The following is a 26092-nucleotide window of genomic DNA, read 5'->3' on the forward strand; positions in this document are numbered from 1 at the left end:
GATTTATTCTATTTTATCTACGTAAGACATTCGTTTTTTATGAAACAAAGCATGACCAACTGTTTCAATGTCTTTTAGTTTGGAATGGGGAATACTTGTGTAAAGTGTAGAAAAGTCAGATGTTTTAATAATATTGCAAGATGAAAGCGTCTTAAATTGTATGTACTCTAAAAGATATTTAGATTTTTTCAGTATCCACATCTGATTCACACCACCTCTAGAATAGCTAGTTTCACAATAACTTTGAAGCCCAGCTTTGGTTGCTGATAGCATTGATGTTAATAATTTAGAAAGAGGTTTCGTGGTGCACTTGGAAGACCCAGCAATATAACGTTGTTTGTAAGGACACTTATGTAGAAAGTAAAACAACAAAAATACCGAACTCCAAGGAAAATTCAAAAAGGAAAGTCCCTTATCAAATGGCAAAATCAAAAGTTCAAACACATCAAACGAATGGAAAACAACTGTCATATTCATATAGTTTAGGTGTCCAATACAGTGAAGGAAGATCCAGTTCTTCATCTTTGGTTGAAATTCCAAAGGAACATAGAACAGACCTATGATTATCCAGGATTTCCTCCTTGGTAAGTGTCGTGGGGGTATATGTTGAGTGTCCAAGTGAATACCTGATTCATTTATCAAGCAGTTTATGTAATGAGATGTACTCACAAAAACGATGTTGTTTGGGACTTTATCTGCGGAGATAACAACATATTTGCCATGGAGGTAGGACAGGTGTTTTGCAACATTTAAGATTTTTTAGTATTGACAAATATTTAATCAATACCGGGAAGTTGAACTTGGTGACTACTAAAACTGGAAAGTTGAACTCTGACGACTGAAAGTTGCCTACCCTGCCTTCAGTGTTAAATTTATAATTTCTTATGGTCAGGCGGGGGCATCATATGTGTCTTCAGACAGCGCAACAATTTCAAGTTGTACTTCAACATCACTGTTTGTAAAATCTGAAGTATGTGGAACTATACTCATGCATATGGCAGAGCTGAGGGGGGCATCGTCCATATCTAGTTTAAATGTGCGTTCACTCTTCATTCAAGGAAAACTACATTTCCTCTATTCAATTAAAAAAGTGCAAATAACTCATACCGTTTACATTACCAGGCAATCTAAAGGGGAATAAACAAATAAATTGTATTGCAGAAAATGCAAGGTTAGAGTTGTGCAATTGTGTTTAATGTGTCAAGCAAATTACTGATAATTGTCATATAAATTTACCTAAATAATTGACTAATATCAGAAGTCCTGGAGAAGACATTATTAAGTTGTAAAACTTGTGTCTCATCCATTTGTTTAGTTTCTTAACAATAAAATATGTTTAAACTAATTAATATCAGAAGATTATGGCAATGATTTTACAAGTAAAATAGATCCTATAAACATGCATGTACATCTTTTACAGAGATTTTATTTATCTTATTAATCCTTAATCATACATTTTTTACTCATAACTTAAAAAATAGTTAAATGAGGTCTGAATGGCTTGCAAAGATACAAATATTAAAGGAAAATAATTAAATCTATCATGTCTCTATCATATATATATATATATATATTAATCATCTAACATATTAGTGTGGTCAAGAATAGAAATGTATGTTATATGTAAATAATTAGGGCCCCGCCAACTATATATTCGGCGCCCACAGTAATCACTCTTGTCTGTCTATCCGTCAGCACTTCTATATGTTACGATATGTCAAGATAAACAAAATTGTTATAAACTTACTGTTAGTTAAAAAATCACAAATTTTGAGAAACATCGTTTGATGTGTTTCCCTCGGTTTTGGTTTGTGACCCGGATTTGTATTCGCTTAATCGATTTATAACTATTGCAAAACAAATTTCTTGGTAGAGGGGTCTAAATACAGCATATACACCATTTTCCACAAGACCAAATGAGTGAAAAAGTATATTTTAACAAAACGCATTTGACTAGCATGTCGAACAACTGATGTTCTTAAACCCTGCTGACTGCCATTGGCGATTGCCAAATAAACGGATCACAAGATGTAACAAAATAGATCTTATTATTAATTTATTACCAAACATATATATATATATATATGTTATAAGTACGCCTAAACAAGTGACAACTCTACGACAGATCCATCCATTGGATCACCAGTGAAGGTGATACGCGGGCTGAAAACACATATTATATTCATTACTCTAAATATCAGCACAACAATGTTAAATCTGGCGTGGGAAGAACAAAAATTTGCTGCCGCAAATTTGAAGATTTAACATTATTGTGGTGATATTTAGAGTAATTATATATTTTATATATATATAGTTATATACATATATAAATATTAACTGTCCAATTTACTGATGAGGTCAAAAACTGTGTATCAAGTTGTGCTATAACTTGTGTGATAAAAAGTTCGTTCTTATACAAGAAAAGTATTTGGAAGTTAAATTCATTGTGTATAGATAAAGTGGCTAACACAGCTATATCCTGTTTGGTGAGGTCACAAAACGCCTTAGACAAGATTTGGAACTATGGAGGGGATCCACTTTGAGATCAATACACAGATTGAACCAAATATTGTAATTGATTAATTGATTTTTGGTGTTTAATGCCACTTTCAGAACTATTGGCTATTTCGTGGCAGTCATTTAATTGGTGGAGGAAGCCGTAATGCCTGGAGAGAACCACTGACCTTCATCAGGATAACGGGAATCCTAGTCAATTAAAATTTGAATTGAAGGTTCCTGCCACTTTCAGGGTTTGAACTCAAACTTCAGTATTGACAGGCTTGTGATACAGAAGATGAACTACTTCGATCACTCACCCATCAAAGTCCCTCCAAATTTTATGCAATTACTTCAATAAGCATACCATACTAATAAAGTACTCTAATAATCCTTATCAACTGCTTACTTTTGAAATCTCACCCATTCACAATAACTCATAAATGATATTTTATAAATTTTGATTTAGGATGGAATTATATTCCAGTGTGTATTCAAACATTAAAATCTATTCCTTAATTTAAGACCAAATTACATGTAAAAACAATGGTTGCAGGTGATTAAAACGGTGATCTATGGTTTCATGACATGCCTTAAATTCAGAATTCTGCATCATCTTAAGATTGATGTGACAACATAGACCAAGCTCGGCTGGATAAACAATCAAAAGCAACAAGACAGATATATAGACCAACACAAAATGATGCTATTATAGTATGTGATAAACAATCATGTTGTCAACAAAATCCTGATGATGTATTCCGTAAAAAGAAATTGGTTGGTAGTCATGGCAACCATTCAACAACTGAATATAAATAATTAAAAAAGTCCATACCAACCACCAAGACCTCTGAGAAATTAGATTTGCAAACAAATTTAAAACAACAGTGAACAAAACATGGTCAAGATAGGCATACTTGGTACAGCCACAAAATGGGGTTGGGTTAAACAAGTATAACGTATTAGAAATAAACTGTTTGCTAACTAGAGAAAAACAAAGGATATAGAGCATATTTTACCATATTAAACATCAATACTTATATAATTGACTCAATATGCTTTACACTGGAAACAGAATATTGACCTTCATTTTTCTTATGGAATATATGTAAGTGTCGACATTGCTCATCACACTCTGACTATGAGGAGGAAAGTGGATTCTCTTTCAGTGGAATATTGGGTGCTGTAGAAGGGAAACTTTAACTAGACTAAGTGATGCCCCCGCACTTCACTCTGAAGTAACTGTATTATAACAAAGTCATTGAAGGACTTTCTTTGAGATATTATTGTGTCTGGGAGACACAAATGATGCCACAGCAGATGCAAAGTGTTATTTTATAATACACAAAGATGAGCATAGGAGCACATAGGTCTATAGTTCACTGTAGGAGGAGTTATCCGGAAACGTTATGCACCTCTTATGCAAATATATACCTGGTACTCCAAAAATGACAAAGTTCAATTATCTCTCAAAAGAGCAAAATATTAATAAAAATCAAAACCCTGACTACATGCACACCTTCAATATATGTACAAACAGCCAGCATAGTAAAAACTTCCTAGCATTCAAACTGTAGGAGGAGTTATCTGGAATACCTATGCACCTTTTATGCAAGTATATACCTGGTACTCCAAAAATGACAAAGTTCAATTATCTCTCAAAAGAGCAAAATATCAATAAAAATCAAAACCTTGACCACATGCACACCTTTAATATATGTGTAACACTCCCAAACGTGTCCATCCCCCCAAACGTGTCCGATTCCCCCAAACGTGTCCATTCTCCCCAAACGTGTCCGTTATATTCAATATTGCCCAAACGTGTCCGATTTCATAACCCCCAAACGTGTCCGATAATTGTTTTTCGCCAAAACGTGTCCACTGTTAAACGCCAGAACGTCTCACGTCTTTTAGTGCTAATACATATACAAATGACATCAATAACGTTTACGGCAATTCTATGATGAGGGACACAGTTGATGAAGTGGTCATTTATTATCATTAGTTTGTTCAATGCCGGTTGTAAATGATTATCATAATTGCAAATTTAATCTGTAACGTATGAATTAACTTTTGACTGAAATGCAAGTTGCAAGTATTGCATTCTGATTTAGAGCGAACATACAAATAATTTTAGTACAGTTGAATTAATCGTTTACCAAGTGAATTATTTTGTACTAATAAATTCTGATGATGCCTTTTATATTAAACCGAATATTGCACGGCGGGCTTTCCGCAGAATTGACTTCCCTTTTTTCAACAGTTCTGGTATTTTAAAAACTCTTCAAATCAAAAGTTTACTGTTTATCAGGTTTTTTAATAAATTTTAGGTTTCGAGCATCACTAAAGACACACAAACAAGAGACATAACGTCCAGTGCCAAATATTTCATGCATTATTTGAACGACATCATGTTAACAATAAATACTGTACATAGGTTTTATTATCATACCGGGAATTTAGGATTAGGCCTAAATTTTTACGGTTATTCGGGATTAATTAACACTAGTTGGGGTTTTAATCTAAAAATTTAAGAGCCAGTAACAACCAATTTTTTTATGACTTCAGTAAGAAACTACTTCAATCTCCGTTATGTAAGAGGCCGTTTTAAATAAAAGTTGCGGAAATTGAAAAAAAAAGAATGTTGCCTTCCAAAATACAACTGATGGCACCATGAAAGAGTGAATTGCTACACAGGTTTTAATGCGCAGAGAGAGTGACATTCTCCCTACACGAGATATTTGATTTAATATCTACAAATTAACTGAGCATGGCTGCTTACATTTACATCCAACATAGCCGAACATATTGGCACTTTTACCCAGATTATACTGCCGGTTAAAAAAAGACCTAAAGTAATTTATTTCTATTTTTTTAATGAAATAGTAAAATGAGTATACGTTAATGAAAAAGCAATAACCAAATTTATAATATGGACACGAATGATAGTTCCAGTAAAGGAAAAAAATTAAGCTTGATATGGACACGTTTGGGGGATTGGACACGTTTGGGGAATTGGGCACGTTTGGGTGTTTATACAAATGACACGCTTTGGCGCCCTTTTACATTAGGACATGTTTTGCAGTTCAGTGACGTCATGTGGACACGTTTGGGGGAATCGGACACGTTTGGGGGGAAGGACACGTTTCTGAGTGTTACATATGTACAAGCAGCCAGCAAAGTGAAAACTTCCTAACATTCAAACTGTAGGAGGAGTTGTAGATATGTACCTATAATAGGTCGGACGGACAGAAAGATGGATGGACAAACAGAAGGATGGAGGGACGGACAGGGGTAAAACAATATGCATAACAACTTTTAGTTGCAGGGGCATAAAAACATGACAGGATATTTGACAGATTTGTATTAAATTGCTTATCTTTTTAAAATAATCATGAAATTTTTTTTCAAGTTTATGACAAATGCTTACTTTGTTCTTTATTTGATCTTTTATTTCGATTGGAGTGTCATTGATGAGTCTTTTTTTTCGACGAAACAGGTGTCTGGCATACAAAATCATAAGCCTGGTATATGTTTCTTTAATGAGTTTTTTTTACAGGGGACCAAGTCTTCATATTTTCTCCACTTTTCAGAGCATTGTCAGACTAGTTTTGTCTGCCGTATATAACTTTGATACAAAATGAGTGAACAAACGTTTACATATCTTTTAATCATGGATTTATCCATTAAATAAATGATCATGGTTATTAACATGTTGAAATGAAATGATAAAAAAGACAATGAAATGTTATTGCTCCTGCTGTTCACAGATTCTCATGATCAGGTGTCCATTTTTGGAATGAATATTCACTTTTCCTTCACGTTTAGACCAGCTAAACTTATTATTTTCAACAAAATAAATAATTCTGTTGAAATACAATTGTTTGTACGTTTCACAATAATGTTCTGAAGTCTGGTTTCATATGTCACCATCCTGTCGTTCTCTTACTGCATCCTGAAAGACACAGATAGATTGAATAGTTTCGAATACATATAGATCATCATAAGACAATAATTACAGAATCTATACAGCAATATACAACACAAGAAAGTTAACCTGCTGAATTATTCATAGTAGAAAAAAGACACTGTCAAATATACCACTTAGATGTGATTTGGATAACAAAAATGATAAGAATACATGTCAAGGGCAAACCACAAATTTAAATGTTCAACAAAGTACATTTTTTTTATAGAAGAAAAATTGAGAATGGAAATGGGGAATATGTCAAAGAGACAACAACCCGACCAATGAGCAGACAACAGCCGAAGGCCACCAATGGGTCTTCAACGCAGCGAGAAAATCACGAACCCGGAAGTGGTCCTCATCTGGCCCCTAAATAAAATTGTGTACTACTTCAGTGAAAATGGACGTCATACTAAACTACAAAACATATAAATGAACTAAAATTAAAAAAACATACAAGACTAACAAAGGCCAGAGGCTCCTGACTTGGGACAGGCGCAAAAATGCGGCGGGGTCAAACATGTTTTGAAAGATCTCAACCCTCCCCCTATACCTCTAGCCAATGTAGAATAAAAAAACACATAGCAATACGCACAGTAAAACTCAGTTCAAAAGAAGTCCGAGTCCGAAGTCAGAATAGGTAACAAAAGAAACTATGTACATGTATACATGGTATATGCAAACTTAGGCAAAACCAAGAATTTTAATATCCAAAATATTTTTTCTTTATCTCAATCCATGAAAATGAATGAATCCACAGTAGCCAAAAAAGACTCTGCTGACAGTTGTTTCTGATTGGTTGTAACTGTTTCCATATACAATAATCAAACAGATGAGAAAAAGTATTTAACTTCCAACATTTACCTTAAATCTTTCTTCCAGTAGTGAAAACTCACTAATGAGATCAGTAATGGCATTTGTCAATGCATCCTGAGGACTGTAGTCTGAGGTTGTCTGTACTCTTAACACAAATTTGTGTTCCAATGGATGAGGGTTTTTATATCCAGCAAACAACACCTGAGGGTCTTTCCATAACTGTCTGTAATAAAAGGAACATTTACTTTTTTTAAATGTTTAATAGGTTTTATTCATACTTAGTTGATAACAAATAGAGCTGTCTGCATCATAACCATTGCTATTCAAACCGTTCTAAGGAATAATGTAAATAAATTTTAAAGGTCTATCATTTTCCATCAAAGAGGTTTACTTTAAAAAATGTGAGAAAAAGTTAAATGTTGATTGTTTTTACAAATACACAGGCTTCATTAAAAGCTTATAGAATTACAAGTCCAAATGTAGTCTTTGTTATCATTTCTTTACATAAAAGTGTAAAAGCCATGTATATATAATCTGTATTGATACATTATCTACACACCCTTTGACACCACAGAAATTCAGGAACTTTTTTTTGTCACTGCAAAGTTTTTACGCAAGTCACTAATTTTAAAGTTGTTTTAAACGACCCAAATAAAAACCAGAGACTGCAAAGAGCATGTATCACTCACCTGTTTCTATACACAATGTAAAAAAAATTGGCACATTCAACAGAAAAAAGGCTAATTTGTCAGCTATATGACCATTACTTACAGAATCTAAAAATATAAACTGTTGAAGAAAAAGACAATCTGATGGACAACATTGCTAATTAATTCAAATTTGCTGGACCATGAACTAGTGGGCAGGGCCTTGAAATGGTCACCAACCTGAGATTTACAGACAGTAATGTTACTTTATAGAAAATATTGTTGTCTATTGTAAGTAATTCCTATCAAACTAACTTAAGAAGAAAACTTACCATTGAAAATTTCTAATTAATTTAAAGTTGCTGGACCATGACCTAGGGGGCAGGGCCTCGAAATAGTCGTCAAACTGATATGAACTGATAGTAAAGCAACTTTATAGAAAATATCATTGATATATCACAAGTGGTTCCTATCAAACTAACTTAAGCAGAGAACTTAACATTGAAAACTGCTTATTAATTCAAAGTCACTGGACTATGACCTTGGGACAGGGCCTCAAAATAGTTGTCCAACTGATATGTACTGATAGTAATGCAACTTCATACAAAATATCATAGATCTATCACAAGTAGTTCTTATCAAACTAACAATGACTAAATTAAGCAGAAAACTTAACAATTGTTGATGCCGATGTCGCCGGACAAGCAATACCTCTGTCTCGTCTTCAGCGCCTTTCGTCACAGGCCAGACAAAAATTGTTTTCGGTCCTTTTTGCTCCTAACTACCACCTTTTTATGCTTGTTCAGCTACTTAAATGGAATAATAATTTTTCAATATCAATACATCATACTTCATTGTACTTGATAGGTTGTAATTTAGTGATGCTGAAAATTGTTTCACATGGAATTCAATTTGAACCTTTGTGGAACAATTGCTATCATGTATGTTGCTCATTAGCAGATTAGCATGAAATGAGGAATTTTTGTAAAAGGTCTTTCAATTATCATTCCAATGAATTTTAAAGACAAATGGAAGTTTCAGAGTAAATTATATTAAAAATGAACAAATTAGCTTTGCAATTACATAGATGATGAAAATGTGCCTTACAACCAATTTCAAGTGATGACAATAGCTTGCTATAGTCCTTTAAGCCTAAAGAACTGAAAATGAATGTATTAGTTATTAATTTGTTTTAAAACTTACGAACAAATCATGTTTCCTAGTGTGTGATCTTCTTTATTAACAGTAAATATTGCAGCATTTGGCACTTTAGTGTCTTTTTCAATGGTGATTCTGAAATAAAATAAATTAAAGTACATGTAAAAACAACTGAATCTATCTAACACATCATACTAGTTAAAAAAACTTTACAAATCAATCAAATTCCTCAATGGTTCTGCAGAACCCTCTGTCTCACCTACTACAATGTATTACTGCATTTAGTGTAAAAGAGTCCTGTTGACTGCCAAAACTAGGTCAATTGATCAGTAAAATACTCAGAAATTAATACAATTTTTGTTTTCCTATGTTATTTCTTGATCTTGAAGATGCTTCTAAGTCTCATAAAATTCCATGAAGGTTTAACAAAGTTATTGGTATATAATAATGTCTAAATTTCATCTCATGGATACTTTTAGAACTTATTTTAATTGTGAATTAAAACAATTACTGTTTTTAATATGTTACAATACTCTGTAAGAACCACTTCCCCTCATTAACATTTTTGTCTAGAAAAACCAAAAATGCTACCAAAATCAAACTGGTATCAAGCGCATTGTTCTCAGTTTCAATCAGCTCCAAAGATTCTGAAAGGATCTCACAAACGTTTTCATTTGTCCATTTTAAAGAAACTCTTTTTAAGAAATTTGTAACCAAGAATTTTTATTTTATCAAACGGAAGTACATGTACACAGTGTGACCTCTATCTCCACATGTTCAATTGTTCTGTGACCAAGATCAAGGAGTTATGCATCCCATAAGTGCTTTATATCACAAACAGATCTGAGTTTGGTCCAAACACTTGTATGTGTATAAAAAATTATATTCAAAAGTCGGAGCACCACCAACTGACTTACTGTACTACCAATTTTGAGAACCGAAAAAAATTATTTCTCAGGATTATAGCAATAAATTTGTTCCATTTGGCATGTTTGGAATTTATTGAATGTCTTTGAAGAAAAAAACTGTTTTTCAAGAGAAGTCAGGACGTCTATAATGCAAAGAATAAAGGGGAGTTTTGACTATAAATAATGAAAAAGACAATTCAGACCGTCTATGAAGAGATGCCTTTATAGACAATTCAAGATCACAACTTTCAGACTTGGGACAATTTGTATTGACATGCATCATGTTCATACCTTTTGAGTAAGTCAGTCTTTATGATTAATTTCTCAATGACATGTATAAATGAGCTTGTCGTGTACACATGCAATTGGACCATTTATTAGAATACTTAAATTTATATTTATTGTTAATTTAAATTTAATGGGATTTTAAGAAACAAATATAATAAATTACAAATTCAACAAGAAATGATTGTAACAGGATGCTGTTACGAAGTCTCCCAAACGAAGCTCCCATAATTCGTAATTCCCAGGGTCGCCTGACATTGGGCAACGTCCAGTGAAAATTGGTTTGGTCCAGTAAAGTTATATGCATTAGTGATGCCTGGGGACTAACCTTGTATATCATTCAAATCATCTTGGCATGACAAACCAGAATATATATGGTTTAGGGGTGGGGATCTCAACCATTTACAAGATACTAGAATATTGGGGGTGGGGAGGAACCCCTGGGGACTGACCCTATACGTCATTCAAATGTTCATTACATGACGAACAGGAATATATATGGTTTAGGGGTGGCGATTTCAACCATTTACAAGATATTAGAACATTGGGGGTGGGGGGAACCCCTGGGGACTGACCGTATACGTCATTCAAATGTTCGGGACATGACAAATAGGAATATATATGGTTTAGGGGTGGGGATCTCAACCATTTACAAGATATTAGAACTTTCTCAAATGGCAGGGGGTCGGGATGACCCCTGGGGACTAACCCTGTCTATCATTCAAACCATCTTCGCATGACAAACCAGAATATATATGGTTTAGGGGTGGGGATCTTGACCACTTAGAAGATATTAGAACTTTCTTAAATGGCAGGGGGTGGGGGTGACCCCTGGGGACTTACCCTGTATTTCATTTGATGTGCTTTATCATGACAAACCAGAATATATATGGTTTAGGGGTGGGGATCTCGACCATTTACAAGATATTAGAACTTTCTCAAATGGCAAGGGGTGGGGGTGACTGCTGGGGACTAACCCTGTATAACATTTGATGTGCTTTATCATGACAAACCAGAATATATATGGTTTAGGGGTGGGGATCTCGACCATTTACAAGATATTAGAACTTTTTCAAATGGCAGGGGGTCGGGATGACCCCTGGGGACTTACCCTGTATATCATTCAAACCATCTCAGCATGACAAACCAGAATATATATGGTTTAGGGGTGGGGATCTTGACCACTTAGAAGATATTAGAACTTTCTTAAATGGCAGGGGGTCAGGATGACCCCTGGGGACTAACCCTGTATATCATTTGATGTGCTTTATCATGACAAACCAGAATATATATGGTTTAGGGGTGGGGATCTCGACCATTTACAAGATATTAGAACTTTCTTAAATGGCAGGGGGTCAGGATGACCCCTGGGGACTAACCCTGTATATCATTCAAACCATCTTAGCATGACAAACCAGAATATATATGGTTTAGGGGTGGGGATCTTGACCACTTTCAAGATATTAGAACTTTCTTAAATGGCAGGGGGTGGGGGTAACCCCTGGGGACTAACCCTGTATTTCATTTGATGTGCTTTATCATGACAAACCAGAATATATATGGTTTAGGGGTGGGGATCTCGACCATTTACAAGATATTAGAACTTTCTCAAATGGCAGGGGATCGGGATGACCCCTGGGGACTAACCCTGTATATCATTCAAACCATCTTAGCATGACAAACCAGAATATATATGGTTTAGGGGTGGGGATCTTGACAACTTAGAAGATATTAGAACTTTCTTAAATGGCAGGGGGTGGGGGTGACCCCTGGGGACTAACCCTGTATTACATTTGATGTGCTTTATCATGACAAACCAGAATATATATGGTTTAGGGGTGGGGATCTCGACCATTTACAAGATATTTGAACTTTCTCAAATGACAGGGGGTGGGGATGACCCCTGGGGACTAACCCTGTATATCATTCAAACCATCTTAGCATGACAAACCAGAATATATATGGTTTAGGGGTGGGGATCTTGACCACTTACAAGGTATTAGAACTTTCTTAAATGGCAGGGGGTGGGGGTGACCCCTGGGGACTAACCCTGTATTTCATTTAATGGGCTTTATCATTTAGAACATTTTCAATTAAAAAGTTTGTGTTTATCACAAACGGTTTTCAATTTATAATCATTTGAAAATTTTAAAAAATAAAATCCCATAGGGTTCTATAGTAAAACCCTCTTTTCTTTTTGCCCCTCAAAGTACCCCTTTATAAACCCCATTGCAAAAACAAAACCCTGATTGCACCACTAGACATGTTAGTCTAACATATTGTGAAACCCTAAGTTAATCCGACAAGCGGTTTTGGAGAACGGGTGCGGACAAGTTCAAATTTAAAAGCGGCGGAAGAAGAAGAAGAAGAAGAAGAAGAAGAAGAAGAAGAAGAAGAAGAATAATAATAATAATAAGAACTGAGCAAAAACAATAAGTCTTCCCAAACTTCGTTTGGGAGACTTAATTAAAGGATAAATTAAGATTGTTTAAAGAATTGTATAGACAGTCCGAGTTGATATAATATGAGGCAGGCGTTACCTGTGAAAGGGGACGAAGTCCGAATCAATTACTTTTTTTTCAATTCTAATGTTCAAAAAGAAACGAAAATACCGTTACGTTACCAATGTTGGTTCTGTTGTTAAGGATTTTAGATGTGACGTCATTTTAGTCATTACGTTGTTTTCAATGTAAACAAAGAGACGCTATCATCAGGTTACGTTTTTTTTTTCATATCACGGAATAATTAAAATGAAACTAATTTTGTTATTGTGCTAATTCCTATATATTTGACTGAAAAATATATTATACCCAAAGTCTCACGGCAAATGAGACCGGAAGAAAGAAAGAGATTTCTACGTAAATGCGGGAAAATAAAAAAGTTAGAAAAAAAAGTTAATGATTTTGAGTTCATTTGTACATTGGAAATTTTTTTTTTTTTTTTTTCTACTGTTATAGGGGACTTTGTCTGCTTATAAGTCAGTCTAAGTTGTCTTCCGGGCAGAGTTGACCTGCATTCTTATATCATAGACTACAGATATTTCTCTAGTTTGTCTGTTTCCACCGATGAGAAGAGTGGTTCTCTCAAGAGTACTGCGGCTACCATAACAGACTTCCCAATGTCCTAACTCTCCCTTGGTGTTGCATTGAGGAGTGCCAGTGGTTTTTGGTTGTATATAGGATAGTGACATATCTCCATTAAATTAAAATTTGCACTGTAGTGTACCTTCGCAGCTCGCGACTCGAGGGGTGCTTCGCATAAACGGAGGAATTTCCGTACATACATACAATTAACTTATTTAGATGGACGTTTGGGTAAAGAGGGCAGAGGCAACATTTTTCTTAAAACTATTACTTCTTTTCGCCGTCAAACAGAAGGAAGGACTCGAAAGTTGGAGGAGCATTCATTTTCGTGCTGTTTTTCGACGAACCGGAAATCAAATGATTTGTTAAAAATGTACCGCACTTACTTAAATGTCACATTTCGATTAGTCTAAATGATAAGATAATATCTGATAACCAACGAAATGGAAGGGACACCTGTTTTTTGACAATTAAGGTAAAATATCCATTATTGGTTTCTCTCTTACACAAAACACCAAAGTCGATTGTTTATTTGCAATTGCTAGACTATTTTGATTATTGAAATTAAATATTTAGAGGAAACTTAAATTATATGCAATTCTGGACAGAGGTGAAAAATCTAGGTCATGTTAAAACTAGTTAAAAAAGTGGGAAATATGAATATTGCCTTTCGAATAAGGTGGTATTACAAAAAATGTGGCGGCTATATTGAATACCAATTGACCGTTTAGTTTTATTATTGACATTATCAAAATTAAACATACCAAACTAGCAAGTTAAATCACTTGTATTTTTATGGAAAACTTATTGACGGTAACCGTGGCTCAGTTTTCTCAGAGACATATATATTCATATATGTGTATACATGTCTCTGGTTTTCTTTTCGTTTTTGATCACGAAAAGCTATCAAGTTCCGCATATTTTCGAAATTCAATATTAAAAAAACACTGCGTGCCCCATCAGCATAATTATTACAAGATAAGAACTTCACAACTGCATTGTCATGTACCAATTTTGTTATCGTATTCAACAGAATCAGAGATATATTTCTGGGACTATTATACAATGTTAGTATAATAGTCCCAGGATATATATATTTGATTGTCTTGTCTCTGATGATTTCTGATGATCTCTGATGGATTGATATGAGATAAATTTTGAAAAAGATTATTAATAATAATATTTGTAATAACAACTGAAATTAATTAAGAAAACAGGAGAATGTTTATAGTAACTTTCTACGCTTTTTATTTACAACCAACATTTGATCTTTTAATCCTATTATGTTTAGTATTTTCAAAAATTTGAGTGAAAGATGATGATATCAAATCAGTAATATATTTACTTAATCTAAATAATTTGGCTAAAATAAATGCTAAACAAATATGTAATTATTTGAGACAAGCTTTTGAAGACTGTTCATAATAACGCTTAGTGTCAGTTGGTCTACATAAGATATGGAAGTACTATATAAACTAGCCAGGAGCCTGCTGTTCAGTGGTTGTCGTTTGTTGGTGTGGTTCATAAGTGGTTCTCGTTTTTTTTATATAGATTAGACCTTTGGTTTTCCTGTTTGAATTGTTTTACACTAGTCTTTTTGGGCCGCTGTTCGGTGTGAGCCAAGGCTCCGTGTTGAAGGCCGTACTTCGACCTATATTTGTTTACTTTTCACACATTGTGACTTGGATGGATAGTTGTCTCATTGGCACTCATACCACATCTTCCTATTTATAGATATGTCGGAACTACACGAATGGCCCCGCTCGCAAAAAAAAAACTTGAAACCCTTTTTAGGCCAATGGAAATTTGAGAATGAAATTCCCTATCACTGTTATTTTCACGAAATTTCAAAGTCCAAAGCCTGTAATTTCGGCACACATCATTTGAGCAGAACCAGACGTAAACTCAATCTGTAACTCAGTATATTAGACTCACATACTAAAAAACAGCTCAATATGTAAAGGCGTTTAGAAAAAAGTCGGTATAACTGTTATTTTCACAAAATTTTCAAAGTCCAAAGCCCGAAATTTCGGCAAAAATCAATGGAGCGGAACCAAACGTAAATTCTATCTGTAACTCATCATAGTAGACTCACATACTAAAAATCAGCTCAAATATGTGAAAGTCCGTATAACTCCTATTTTCTTGAAATTTTCATAGTCCAAAGCCTCCTTTTTGGTTATCAGGAAAATTAAAATTGTGAGTAATTTATTAAGAGTTATATGATAATTTTAACAAAATAATTTGCCTACATCAAGCTTTTACTTCATGGTTATTTACATGTACTTACAGAAACAAACCATGCTACTGTGATGACCAATATACTGTGTCGAAGATTGCTCAGGACAAAACAATCCAAGTATATAACACTAGTCACTAGGAGTATGAGTATAAGACTATTCGAAAGTTCGGACCATGCTAAGTACTATGCCCAATTCAGACCAGACTATCCGGATACAGTGGTTCAGACAATAGTTGAATACTGTAAATTATCTTATAACAATCTTAATACGGCTATTGACGTTGGCTGTGGGACTGGACAAAGTACTCATTCCTTAAAGACATATTTTAGTCACGTGATTGGTTTAGATGTGAGTGGAAAACAAATAGAACAGGCGAAACTTAAATACCATGGCATAAATTTCAGAGTCGGACCAGCGGAAGACTTGTCATTTTTGGAGTCTGGAAGTGTAAATTTGATAACTACAGCACAAGCAATACACTGGATGAATCATGAAATATTTTATAAAGAAGTTGACCGAGTTTTAGGACCCGGAGGAGTTTTAGCGGTATACGGTTATGGGATACCGGTAGAAAACAAAAAAGAAGCGCACAAACTTGTCTCACATGTAAGTTCAAGTATTATACTTATTTTATAAGCGTTTTTGCAGTTTGTTGATACATATTATCACGCTAGCACTGGAATACTTTATATCTACACGATCTAATGATCTAGCTACCAATAATTTCAAAACATATATTTCACATGATGCTTTGTTACAACGCTACACTGACCCATACTATTACATTATCATTCACTCTATGAAAATAATGATAGCTAAATAAATATTTAATTGGTAGAGACTTTTTAACTTGGCATTGAACCAAGTACCATGTCCCTTCTGAATAGATATAAGAAGATGTGGTATGAGTGCCAATGAGACAACTCTCCATCCAAGTCAAAATTTATAAAAGTAAACCATTATAGGTCACAGTACGGTCTTCAACACGGAGCCTTGGCTCACACCGAACAGTAAGCTATAAATTTAAGGGCCCCAAAAAATTACTAGTGTAAAACCATTCAAACGGGAACCTGTTTCTACCTCGCGCATTGTATACACCGCATTGTATACACGTGGTTTATAATACGTTTTGTACAGAGATTTTTACACAACGAAATCATAGCCTTTTGACTTGTTTAATCTTTGTTCAGGCAGAAAAAAAAGACATAAGAACCTAATTCAAGTATTGCTGTACCATTTATGCTGCATACATTCGAATATTCTGCTTGCAGGATGTAAAAAAAAGTACATATATAGTGGAATAAAACATTCATTTCCCTTGTCTCAGGGGGATATGAAGAGTTACAACTATTTCCAACATTTAATGGGTCAGGATTTTTATTTTCAAGCTACTATTAAAATATTACTTTTTTCCAGTTGCAATGCCATGTTATTCATTTGAAAAACCTCCTCCCCAAAATATCCAATGGTCGTCCCTAAATTTGATGTGGCTAAATTGTTTGGATAAAAGTCGGGTAGTCTGCGTAGATCACCCTTCACTTCGTTGAACCAAACATATAATGTTTGGATTACTAAACGTTGCTGATGACAAATGTTTAACTTTAATAACTATGTTCTTTCTCAGTTTTACTCTCAAACTCTGTCAGGATATTGGGACAAAGAAAGGAAGTATGTAGAACAGCACTATCAGATGTTTCATCTTCCATACGATGGTTGGACCAGGTCTGTAGCAGTAAAGTATTCAATTATTCAATCTTACGTTTCCTATAGATATAACCTTAAATCATTGATTCACTTCACTGTTCATCGACCATGCTATAGGATTAAGGAAACACAATATATATATATATATATATATATATATATATATACCCGAAATTCACGACTGAATGGTGTATATGCATTTACCAGTTCCTCTCCTTGATTTTATTCGCATTTAGCTTTCAAATAGACATAGAAATAAATGTAAACATGAGAAAGTGATCCCATACCTTTTGGAATTGACTCATCTAATATAATTGATTGAGCACGAACAGCATCGATCAAATTAAAGATATCGATTTTTTCAAATAGTTTTCAAGAAAACACATAAAACTATCTTTAAATTCTATGGAATCAGAGACATAAAAAAAAGTATTATTTGTCTCTGATGGAATTCAGATGCTCATTATAATAACATCCTAGGTTATTATTCATGTATTTAACAGAAAAGATGAACTAGAAATAGTTAAACACTGGTCAGTAGACCAGTATACCGGTTATATTACCTCCTGGTCAGCATGGCAGAAATACCTCAAAGTACACCCCGAATCAAAAGATTTACAGACATTACATGACAAGTAAGTAATTCAAACTAATAAACGATATATATATATATAAGTGATAAGTGACGATTTCAGACTGAGATACCTGTCTCATACAATTGGGTTATATGGTACTTTTTACAAATAAATATGCAATAAAAGCACGAATACGTCCATGCAGGCCAATGTAATATCATTTTCATTACACACACTGTTATTTTTATTTATTCAAGTTTGTTTAGATATCCAATTTCCTTCTGAAATGCTCTGAACTACTACACAATGCATTAAGATAAGTGTTTACACCGAGCATGTACCACAATGCATTTTGACTAAATTCTAATCGTTTACGTCTTATCCGAGCACCCACAACAAAATAGACATAAAAATATAATAGTTCAGGTTACGCCCATTATTTAGTTGAATCTAATTATTTATTTATTTATCAAACTGTATAACATTGTTCCCTGTCCATTTTGAAAATTGTATTTTCTGGTTATTTGTAGCATTTTTCTGTCCAAGATTTTTTCTATGGGATTTCTTTCCTAGTAATCTCTACAACTACATAAAAAGCAAACTACATCATTAAAATAATAATTATTTTTATCTAAGATTAAGTTTATTATTTTTCTTTCAGACTGATAGAACTTTATCCAAATGATGAAATAATGACCATAAGATGGCCTATCTTTATGTTACTTGGAACCAAGCCCATGGCGTAGTCAAACATTACTTCCTACTCACGTATTTAAACATGTTTAAGCAACACACATGATCAATATATATTTTAAATAAATCCATTTTATACAGTGCTATAATCATCATCGGACGTGTTCATGGTGTTATATAGTTAGTTATAAAAGTTCATAAAGTCGATGTACGCACCAACTTTTTCAATGAGCAACTGTAAACTTTGTATTTGATAGAATCATTGATTGCACCAGATCTGTTCTCGAAGAGCTTGGCTGTTGGTCTGTTGAAATTTGTCATGCGCATTATTGTCGGTATTATTCTTTTACATTATCATCAGTACATGTATCCAAGTTGAATAACCATGATTATTTCATAGCTAGATATACAAGAAAGTGGAAGCATGTGTGCATGAATTCAAATGAAAAAATTCTGGCTAGTTCCACTACTAGAAAATAATACATAATAAAACGTTATTACAGACCTGATTATTATCAAAAATACAGAAAACGTGATTTATTACTCTATGGAGTATTATTCTATAAATACCATGTCATCCATTGTAGTATCCATAATGATTGTATTGTGTATGATTTATGTAGCTGTGTCAGTCATTTTACTAACAGATACTCTTCTGACTGTAGATCGCCCGTTCATGCAGCCCTGTCAACTCTATTTATAATTAGGTCATGTCCGGTTGTGTTTATTATAATTGTCTGGCTGTAGTACTATTTTCGTGTTTGGTTTTTCCATAATTTGTCCAAACTTCCTACAAATGATCTGATAGTTAGTTCGGTTACCACTGAGGAGGGTAGGTTGTTCCTGATTTCAATAGTTCTTTGAGTAATAGAATATTTTCTGACATCATGTCATTCAATTTGATGTGCCTTTATAGCCTCTTGTATTTGAATCGTCTCTAAATTTTAGGAAATTGGATACATTTGATCATATTTATTAGTAAAGATCTTATAAAGTTGAATCATATCTCCTTGTGATCTTCTGTGTGCCAAGTTGGTATAATTGTTAGTTGTGACAAACCCTGTATTTGTTCATTAGCTCCTCCTTGAGCATTTTCTGTGGATTATATGTTGTTTGTTCTTCAAATATCAGCATCACACTTCATTGGCATACTAGCATTCTCAATGCAGCCTCACAAGGGCTGTGCATAATAAAGTAAGTGTTATGTAATCCATGTATTCCATAGTTCTACAGAGGACTACCATTACGGAGTTGCCTTGTTGAGCATGTGGAGCAGGATCTGCTTACCTTTCCGGAGCACCTGAGACCACCCCAGTTTTTGGTGGGGTTCGTGTTGCCAAGTCTTTAGTTTTCTATGTTGTGTCATCTGTACTATTATTTGTCTGTTTGTCTTTTATTTTTGGCCATGGCGTTGTCAGTTTGTTTTCGATCTATGAGTTTGACTGTCCCTCTGGTATCTTTCTTCCCTCTTTGATCTAATCTGAAATATGTTGGTTGAATGTTATTACTGTCTTTTATAACCCCATTATCTTTCTCAGATTCAACTAATTACGTTGGTGGTATCCCGTCTTTGAAGATGTAAACACAGAATTGAACTGATCACTCTCAATAAAGACCGCTTGTGTTTGTCTACATTTCATCTCGGAGTGAATACATTATCTATATTTATATTGATGGAATATAATATTGAGCGAACTTAAATAACAAATGACCTATACCAGGATATATGACATCTAGTAAACTACGAATTTTTGCAGATGATAGTATCATATACAAGACCTCACCATGGCTGTGAAGCTCTGCAGTCCGATCTTAATGCAGCAGTCAGACGAGAGACACATCCACACAAATGCATAGTCATTACAATAACACAAAATAACCTTATTATAATACATAGACAATATTTCTTCAGCTAAATATCTAGCCATTACAATACAAGCAAACTTTAAATGGCCAAAGCATACAGAGAACATCATAGGTAATGGAAATGTATCGATAGGATTCTAAAAAAAAAATGAAAATAAACTATATAAATTTTATGCGTCCGAAGCGCTTATCTGGATTTTACTTTCACCAGGAATCCTCTTAGCCGAAGATTTTGAAAGCCAATGAATGATGTTTAAGACAATCGAAGAGCTATATGACCAAAAGGAACCTAAAAAGTAATATAGCCAAATCCATATAAGTTCAAATTTGACTGAAGGAGTTGGAGCTTTGTTTCTTATATATATTATAATTTATAAATTAATAAACGGACAATTTGGGAAAGTTATGTTATAAATTATGTCATTACCTACGTGACTGATGATATGCTCGATGACTGATAGTACATCCAGCGCTAGCAGCAGTATCGACCTAGTGCTATAAAAATTAATATAACATTATGTAAATTTTCATGATGTGTCCGAATTAGCGCTTTTCTGGATTTGCTTTCATCAGGAACGCTCAAAGCCGAATATTTTGAAAGCCAAGGGCGTTAAAGAACCGAAACAGTTGAAGAGCTATATGTGACCGAAAAGGACCTAAAAATATATCCCAAACAGAAAAATAAATGAACAAATTGCTTTCAAATCGTATCCAAATCTCTTTCAAATCGTAATTCTGCAATTTGTTAGTACCATTTGCTTGCGATTCATTAAAGAAATTATAAACAAATCAGAATTCGCCAAATTCCCAAAACTGATTTCTTTGTGATTTCTTTCAAATGTATGATTTGTTAGCAATTTGTTTCTGTTTTTGTGTGATTTGTTTATGATTTGTTTACTTAGAATATCGTATGAAATGATTTCAAAAAGATTTGTTAACTTTATTCGCTAAAATTGTGTGATTTCGTTATGACTTGTTTACTTGGAATATCATAGAAAATGATTTGAAAATGATTTGCTAACTTTGTTAGCTATCATGGTGTGATTCATTGATGATTTGCTACAATGAAAACAATGTTATTGCATTCAGATTTTCTGGGTTTGTCATTATCTCTGACTTCCGGTTGAGGCCAATTTCAAATTTCAAATACTGTTCTACATTAACTGAACAAAGAAAGTTGCAAGACGAAGAGTAAGATATACTATCAATGATGACAGTGGTAAGTATCTTAGTCATTAACTTATTGTTTTAGGAATTCAATTGTAAGTCAACTATTCAAACATGTCAAAGGTGTTAAACTTTTATATTCGGAAACTGTGCATTTCAATATCTCGTTATGTGTACTGTCTGGATAAATTAAAAAAAAAAAGTGTAAAAGACATGTAAACAGAACGAGACGAGCAATTAAAGAGTTAAAGAGTAGCTTCCCGAGTCAGCAGACAATATGCACTGGCAAGTTTTATGTTTAAATTTTTCATGATGTTGACTGGTCAGGTATAGAGCTGTAGCAGATTTGGACCCAGACTAAGACCCATCGCCTACTAGTATTCGACATCCTTCTAGTAAACCGCCTACTAGTATTCGACATCCTTCTAGTAAACCGCCTACTAGTATTCGACATCCTTCTAGTAAACGTGGTTGCCCATGTTGTCAAATCTCGTTAGATTTAAATTCTGGAAAAGTGAGAGAAACTTTTCACAGAGGGAACAATTGCTCCCTCATGACAACCCGAAATAATAATCCCTTAACAATCAGAGGAGTAGCTAAGGTAAAATAAAGACAAGTGCACTTCAAAGTTTGGGGGTCTCAGGGGCAGAACAGATTTTTGATCCAGATGTAAATGATTTAATCTGTGAATCGATGATGATGTCAATTAATTGACGATTTACTTGTGATTTGCTTAATGTAGGAATATGATTTACTTCTGATTTGTTAAATATTTGATAACGATTTGTTTATAATTTCTTCATAATTTGAAAACAATTTGTTTGCGATTTGCTTGAGGTAGGAATATGATTTCATTCTGATTTGTTAAAGATTTGTTAACAATTTCTTTATAGTTTGTGATTTGCTTAAAGTAGGAAAGCAATATCCTCTGATTTTTTTAATGATTTCAATACAATTTCTTGACAATTTGTTTATGATTTGCTTATGAATTGGAAGCAATTTGTTTGTGATTTGTTGTTGTTAGCTCATTTGCATGTGACATTTTATCACTTTCAAATCATAAAGAAATCATATGATTTGGTTATCATTTGTTACCATGATTTGTTCCTCACTTTTTTTGTTTGGGTAATAGCCAAATCCATCTAAGGTCAACTTTACCTGAGTGAGTAGGAACCTTCGTTTCTTAATAATTTAACAATTTATAAACGGACAATTTGGAAAAGTAATGTTATAAATTATGTCAGTACCTACTAAACTGATGATACGGGGACTGATAGTCTACCAGCAGCGGGATCGACCAAGTGCAGTAGTGCTATAAAAATAAAAATAACAGTATATAAACTTATGTGTCCGAAATGGTGCTTTTCTGTATTTAACTTCATCAGGAACGCTCAAAGCCGAATATTTTGAAAGGCAAGGATGTAAAAGAACTGAAACAGTTAAAGAGCTATATGACCAAAAAGGACAAAAAAATAATGACAAAATCCATCTCAGGAATAGACAATAGATAATATTTACTAGCACATACGCAATTATTACAATCAGAAAAGGCTCAATATATATACATTGTATAATAATACATAAAATATATAATTGGCAACATTAATAACCAGCCGTACTCGCTAATTCGACTTTTTGTGTCTATTCATGCTGAGTTTGGAAGCCTCACTATGTTGAACAGACTTCAAAAAAGAATTGAGATGGTTAAAAAAAAAAGATTCAAATATGCCATATCAGTAGTGTTTCAAAAATAATAGAAATAATCTGGTCATATTATGTGAAAGAAGATTACATACAAGGCTAGTAATGTTTTAAAAAAAATGTTTATAGCATTTCTGCAATCCTATCCATACACAGTGTAGAATTCTGATCTTTTATCTTAATAACATTCAAATTTTATCTATAAAAGATTATATAAGTTAACATTTTCCCCATACACCATAATCAAAGGGATTCTTTATCACCATTTGAATTTTGATTTTTGGTGTTTTAACGCCACTTTTAAGCACCGCTTTTGGGCTATTTCGTGGCGGCCAGATTTTATTGGTGGAGGAAGCCGGAGTGCCCGGAGAAAGCCACCGACCTTCCATAGGAAAACTGACAATCCTAGTCAATGAAGATTGGAGTCGAGTGCACCCGCACGAGCGGGGTTCGAACTCACAACCTCAGTGTTGACTGGCTAGTGATTACAGTAGTAACTACTTGACCACTCGGCCACCGAGGCCCCTCTTTATCACCATAAACAGCAGCCACCACCAAAGTCGACACATTCAGGGAACAGCTCACTCCATCTGTTCTCAGCATTTTCAGGTAAATCAATATATATCCCTCTTAAAATAGTTCTAATAAAAAATTCCCCCCTTTTTATGTTATAACTATTATTTGGGCCGCATAAATGGTAAACAAAGGTACATAAGCTACGATGCGCAAACAGTTACTGCATCTTGTCAGTTCAGATACATTGAAGGATTCCCGAGACTAGAAGAATATATACAACAACCTAGCTAATCCTGGCAAATGGACGTAGGCTTCAAGTGATCAACAAACTATCTCATAATGGGCAAGCATCAATGTAAATAAAGACATATAACAGTCGTCTGGTGATATAAAAGAAATTCGTGTAAAAATATTAACCAATCATGCATTAATATACAATACCGTCATCTTTGACATCTTTAAACGTCTGACTGGAATTCATTTCTTGCCGGAGTGGCTTATTGTGATTGATGTTTATGAGGGCAATTTTCTGCCTATTTTGAATCTCAGGATTTCAGATTATTGTTTTTGGTTTGTGTTACTAGTATTTCAAGTTGTTAGTTTTGATTAGATTTTTTTGGCCCTTAAATTGTTTTGAATTGAACGCCACTGTTAATGTAGACGAAACTTGCGTCTACTTAATTATAAGCCTGGCATCTTTGACGATTTATTGTATGTAAATAATCTAAAACTGTTTCGATTATCTGGCAAAGTTTGATCTGACGAGCTGTTTGTAGCATCGTCATGGTTGCAAAACAACAGCAACATAACTTTCCACATAATTAATATGAAATGAATCATATTGTACAACCGTGTTTTTCATATATATATATATATATATATAATTCCCGTAATTAAGCAAAAACGTACACCAGCTAAACCCATTCTTTCTCAAATATTTCGAAACTTGAAGCCGGATTAAAATTTAGCTTTGTAATTTAAGTTATTGCCTTAGAGAGTATCAAAAGTCATGTTAGAAACAAATGAGATGCTTTACTCATTGTTTTTTTTTACTGATGTCAATATATTTTCATGATCTTATGGCAATTCTTTAGTAAACTGCATGTATCTATAACAGCCTTTCTGTGATGTTATTACAAGATCTAAAAAATATTTAGAACACATAAACATCGCCTGTCACATTGTGATCACTTACCTGCTGAATGTCTTAAGACTAGACAACTGTAGGTTGTGAATGTCCTAACCGCGTGTCAAAGGAAAACATCTAGATCGACAGGTTGGCAATCTGAAGCAATCAAACATTATAAATATATTGTCACATCATAACTTGAGCTGAGTATGTAGTAATGTTTACTACTGATATTTTTCAAAGTACATTGATATAAGTCATGACCATTTTGGAGAATTTTGTTCATGCTTAAATCAGAGACATATATACACATATGTCTCTGCCTAAATGGAGAATTACGAAAAACTATTGCACTAGTAAATGACGCATAGTCTTGCTTTCACATGTTCAGAAATCAACAGAATCGCTGATAAGGTCCCCCTTAGAACCAAATGTTAGACTGAAACAGAACATTGAGAACAACTTTCTAGAAAATATGATAAGGAAGAATGAATTCTAACAAGATAGACGAACATTAAAAATATTGAGATAAACGGAACATAAGGAAATGTTTACAACCTGAAGAATTTCCCCCTCTTTTTTAATGAATTAAAATCTTAATAACTATAGAGATAAAGAAACATTGAATATTGAAATCGAAAGTGGGATGTTGAAAATCGAATGTTGAAAATCTAATGAATATTGACATCGAATGTTGTATTTGTATTGAAATAAAATGTTGAATGTTGTGAAAATTGAAGCAAAAAGACATTGGGTCATGCTTATAAATATTTAATGAGAATTAGGAAAAATGATTTTTAATGTTGAATAAAGAGCTACTTTTTCATTGAATTAAAATGTGAACAACTCAAAATACAATCACTGTAATCGATTGTGGAAAATTTAATATAATGAATGTTGAAATTCCTGTATTGAAAATTTTGAAAGGTGAATGTTGAATGTTTAAAGATATAAATTTGAATGTTGATAATGGAATATTGAATGTTGAAATCGAAATATTGAATTTTGTGAAATTTGGACTTTAGAATCAAAATTGAATATTGAAGAATGAGAAGGAATACATTGGGCCATGCTTATTAAAAATAAAATGAATGTTAAATATTAAGCCAACTTAACATCTGTCAGAAAAAAAACCCAA

The 26092-nt window shown here is 33.7% G+C and overlaps 2 protein-coding genes across 2 annotated transcripts; one reads left to right on the forward strand and one right to left on the reverse strand.

Moving 5' to 3' along the window:
- Positions 1-6147: 6147 nt before the first annotated feature.
- LOC127712094 (DNA-directed RNA polymerase II subunit RPB11-like) lies at positions 6148-13725 on the reverse strand. The gene is made up of 4 exons (XM_052218303.1): positions 13632-13725; positions 9130-9219; positions 7328-7502; positions 6148-6451 (listed from the first exon to the last, which is right to left on the reverse strand). Exons 1-4 carry the CDS (start codon positions 13682-13684, stop codon positions 6416-6418), a joined length of 354 nt encoding a protein of 117 aa, XP_052074263.1. The 5' UTR covers positions 13685-13725; the 3' UTR covers positions 6148-6415.
- Positions 13723-18718, forward strand: LOC127712089 (putative methyltransferase DDB_G0268948). Its single transcript, XM_052218297.1, has 5 exons — positions 13723-13835; positions 15653-16209; positions 17228-17325; positions 17811-17942; positions 18544-18718. The coding sequence occupies exons 2-5, from the start codon at positions 15673-15675 to the stop codon at positions 18626-18628; spliced, it is 852 nt and encodes a 283-aa protein (XP_052074257.1). The 5' UTR covers positions 13723-13835; positions 15653-15672; the 3' UTR covers positions 18629-18718.
- Positions 18719-26092: the final 7374 nt, after the last annotated feature.

The sequence above is a fragment of the Mytilus californianus genome, unplaced genomic scaffold (genome assembly GCF_021869535.1).
Source record: "Mytilus californianus isolate M0D057914Y unplaced genomic scaffold, xbMytCali1.0.p SCAF_8, whole genome shotgun sequence".
Classification (NCBI taxonomy): Eukaryota; Metazoa; Mollusca; class Bivalvia; order Mytilida; family Mytilidae; genus Mytilus; species Mytilus californianus.

Coding starts and splice junctions, on each gene's coding strand:
- LOC127712094 (XM_052218303.1), bottom strand. CDS start 13,684: ATGAATGCTCCTCCAACTTTCGAGTCCTTCCTTCTGTTTGACGGCGAA. Junction 9,220..13,631: donor CTGTTTGACGGCGAAAAGAA/GTAATAGTTTTA, acceptor ATTTTATTTCAG/AATCACCATTGAAAAAGACA. Junction 7,503..9,129: donor CTAGGAAACATGATTTGTTC/GTAAGTTTTAAA, acceptor CTTTTATTACAG/ACAGTTATGGAAAGACCCTC.
- LOC127712089 (XM_052218297.1), top strand. CDS start 15,673: ATGACCAATATACTGTGTCGAAGATTGCTCAGGACAAAACAATCCAAG. Junction 16,210..17,227: donor CGCACAAACTTGTCTCACAT/GTAAGTTCAAGT, acceptor GTTCTTTCTCAG/TTTTACTCTCAAACTCTGTC. Junction 17,943..18,543: donor TTACAGACATTACATGACAA/GTAAGTAATTCA, acceptor TTTTTCTTTCAG/ACTGATAGAACTTTATCCAA.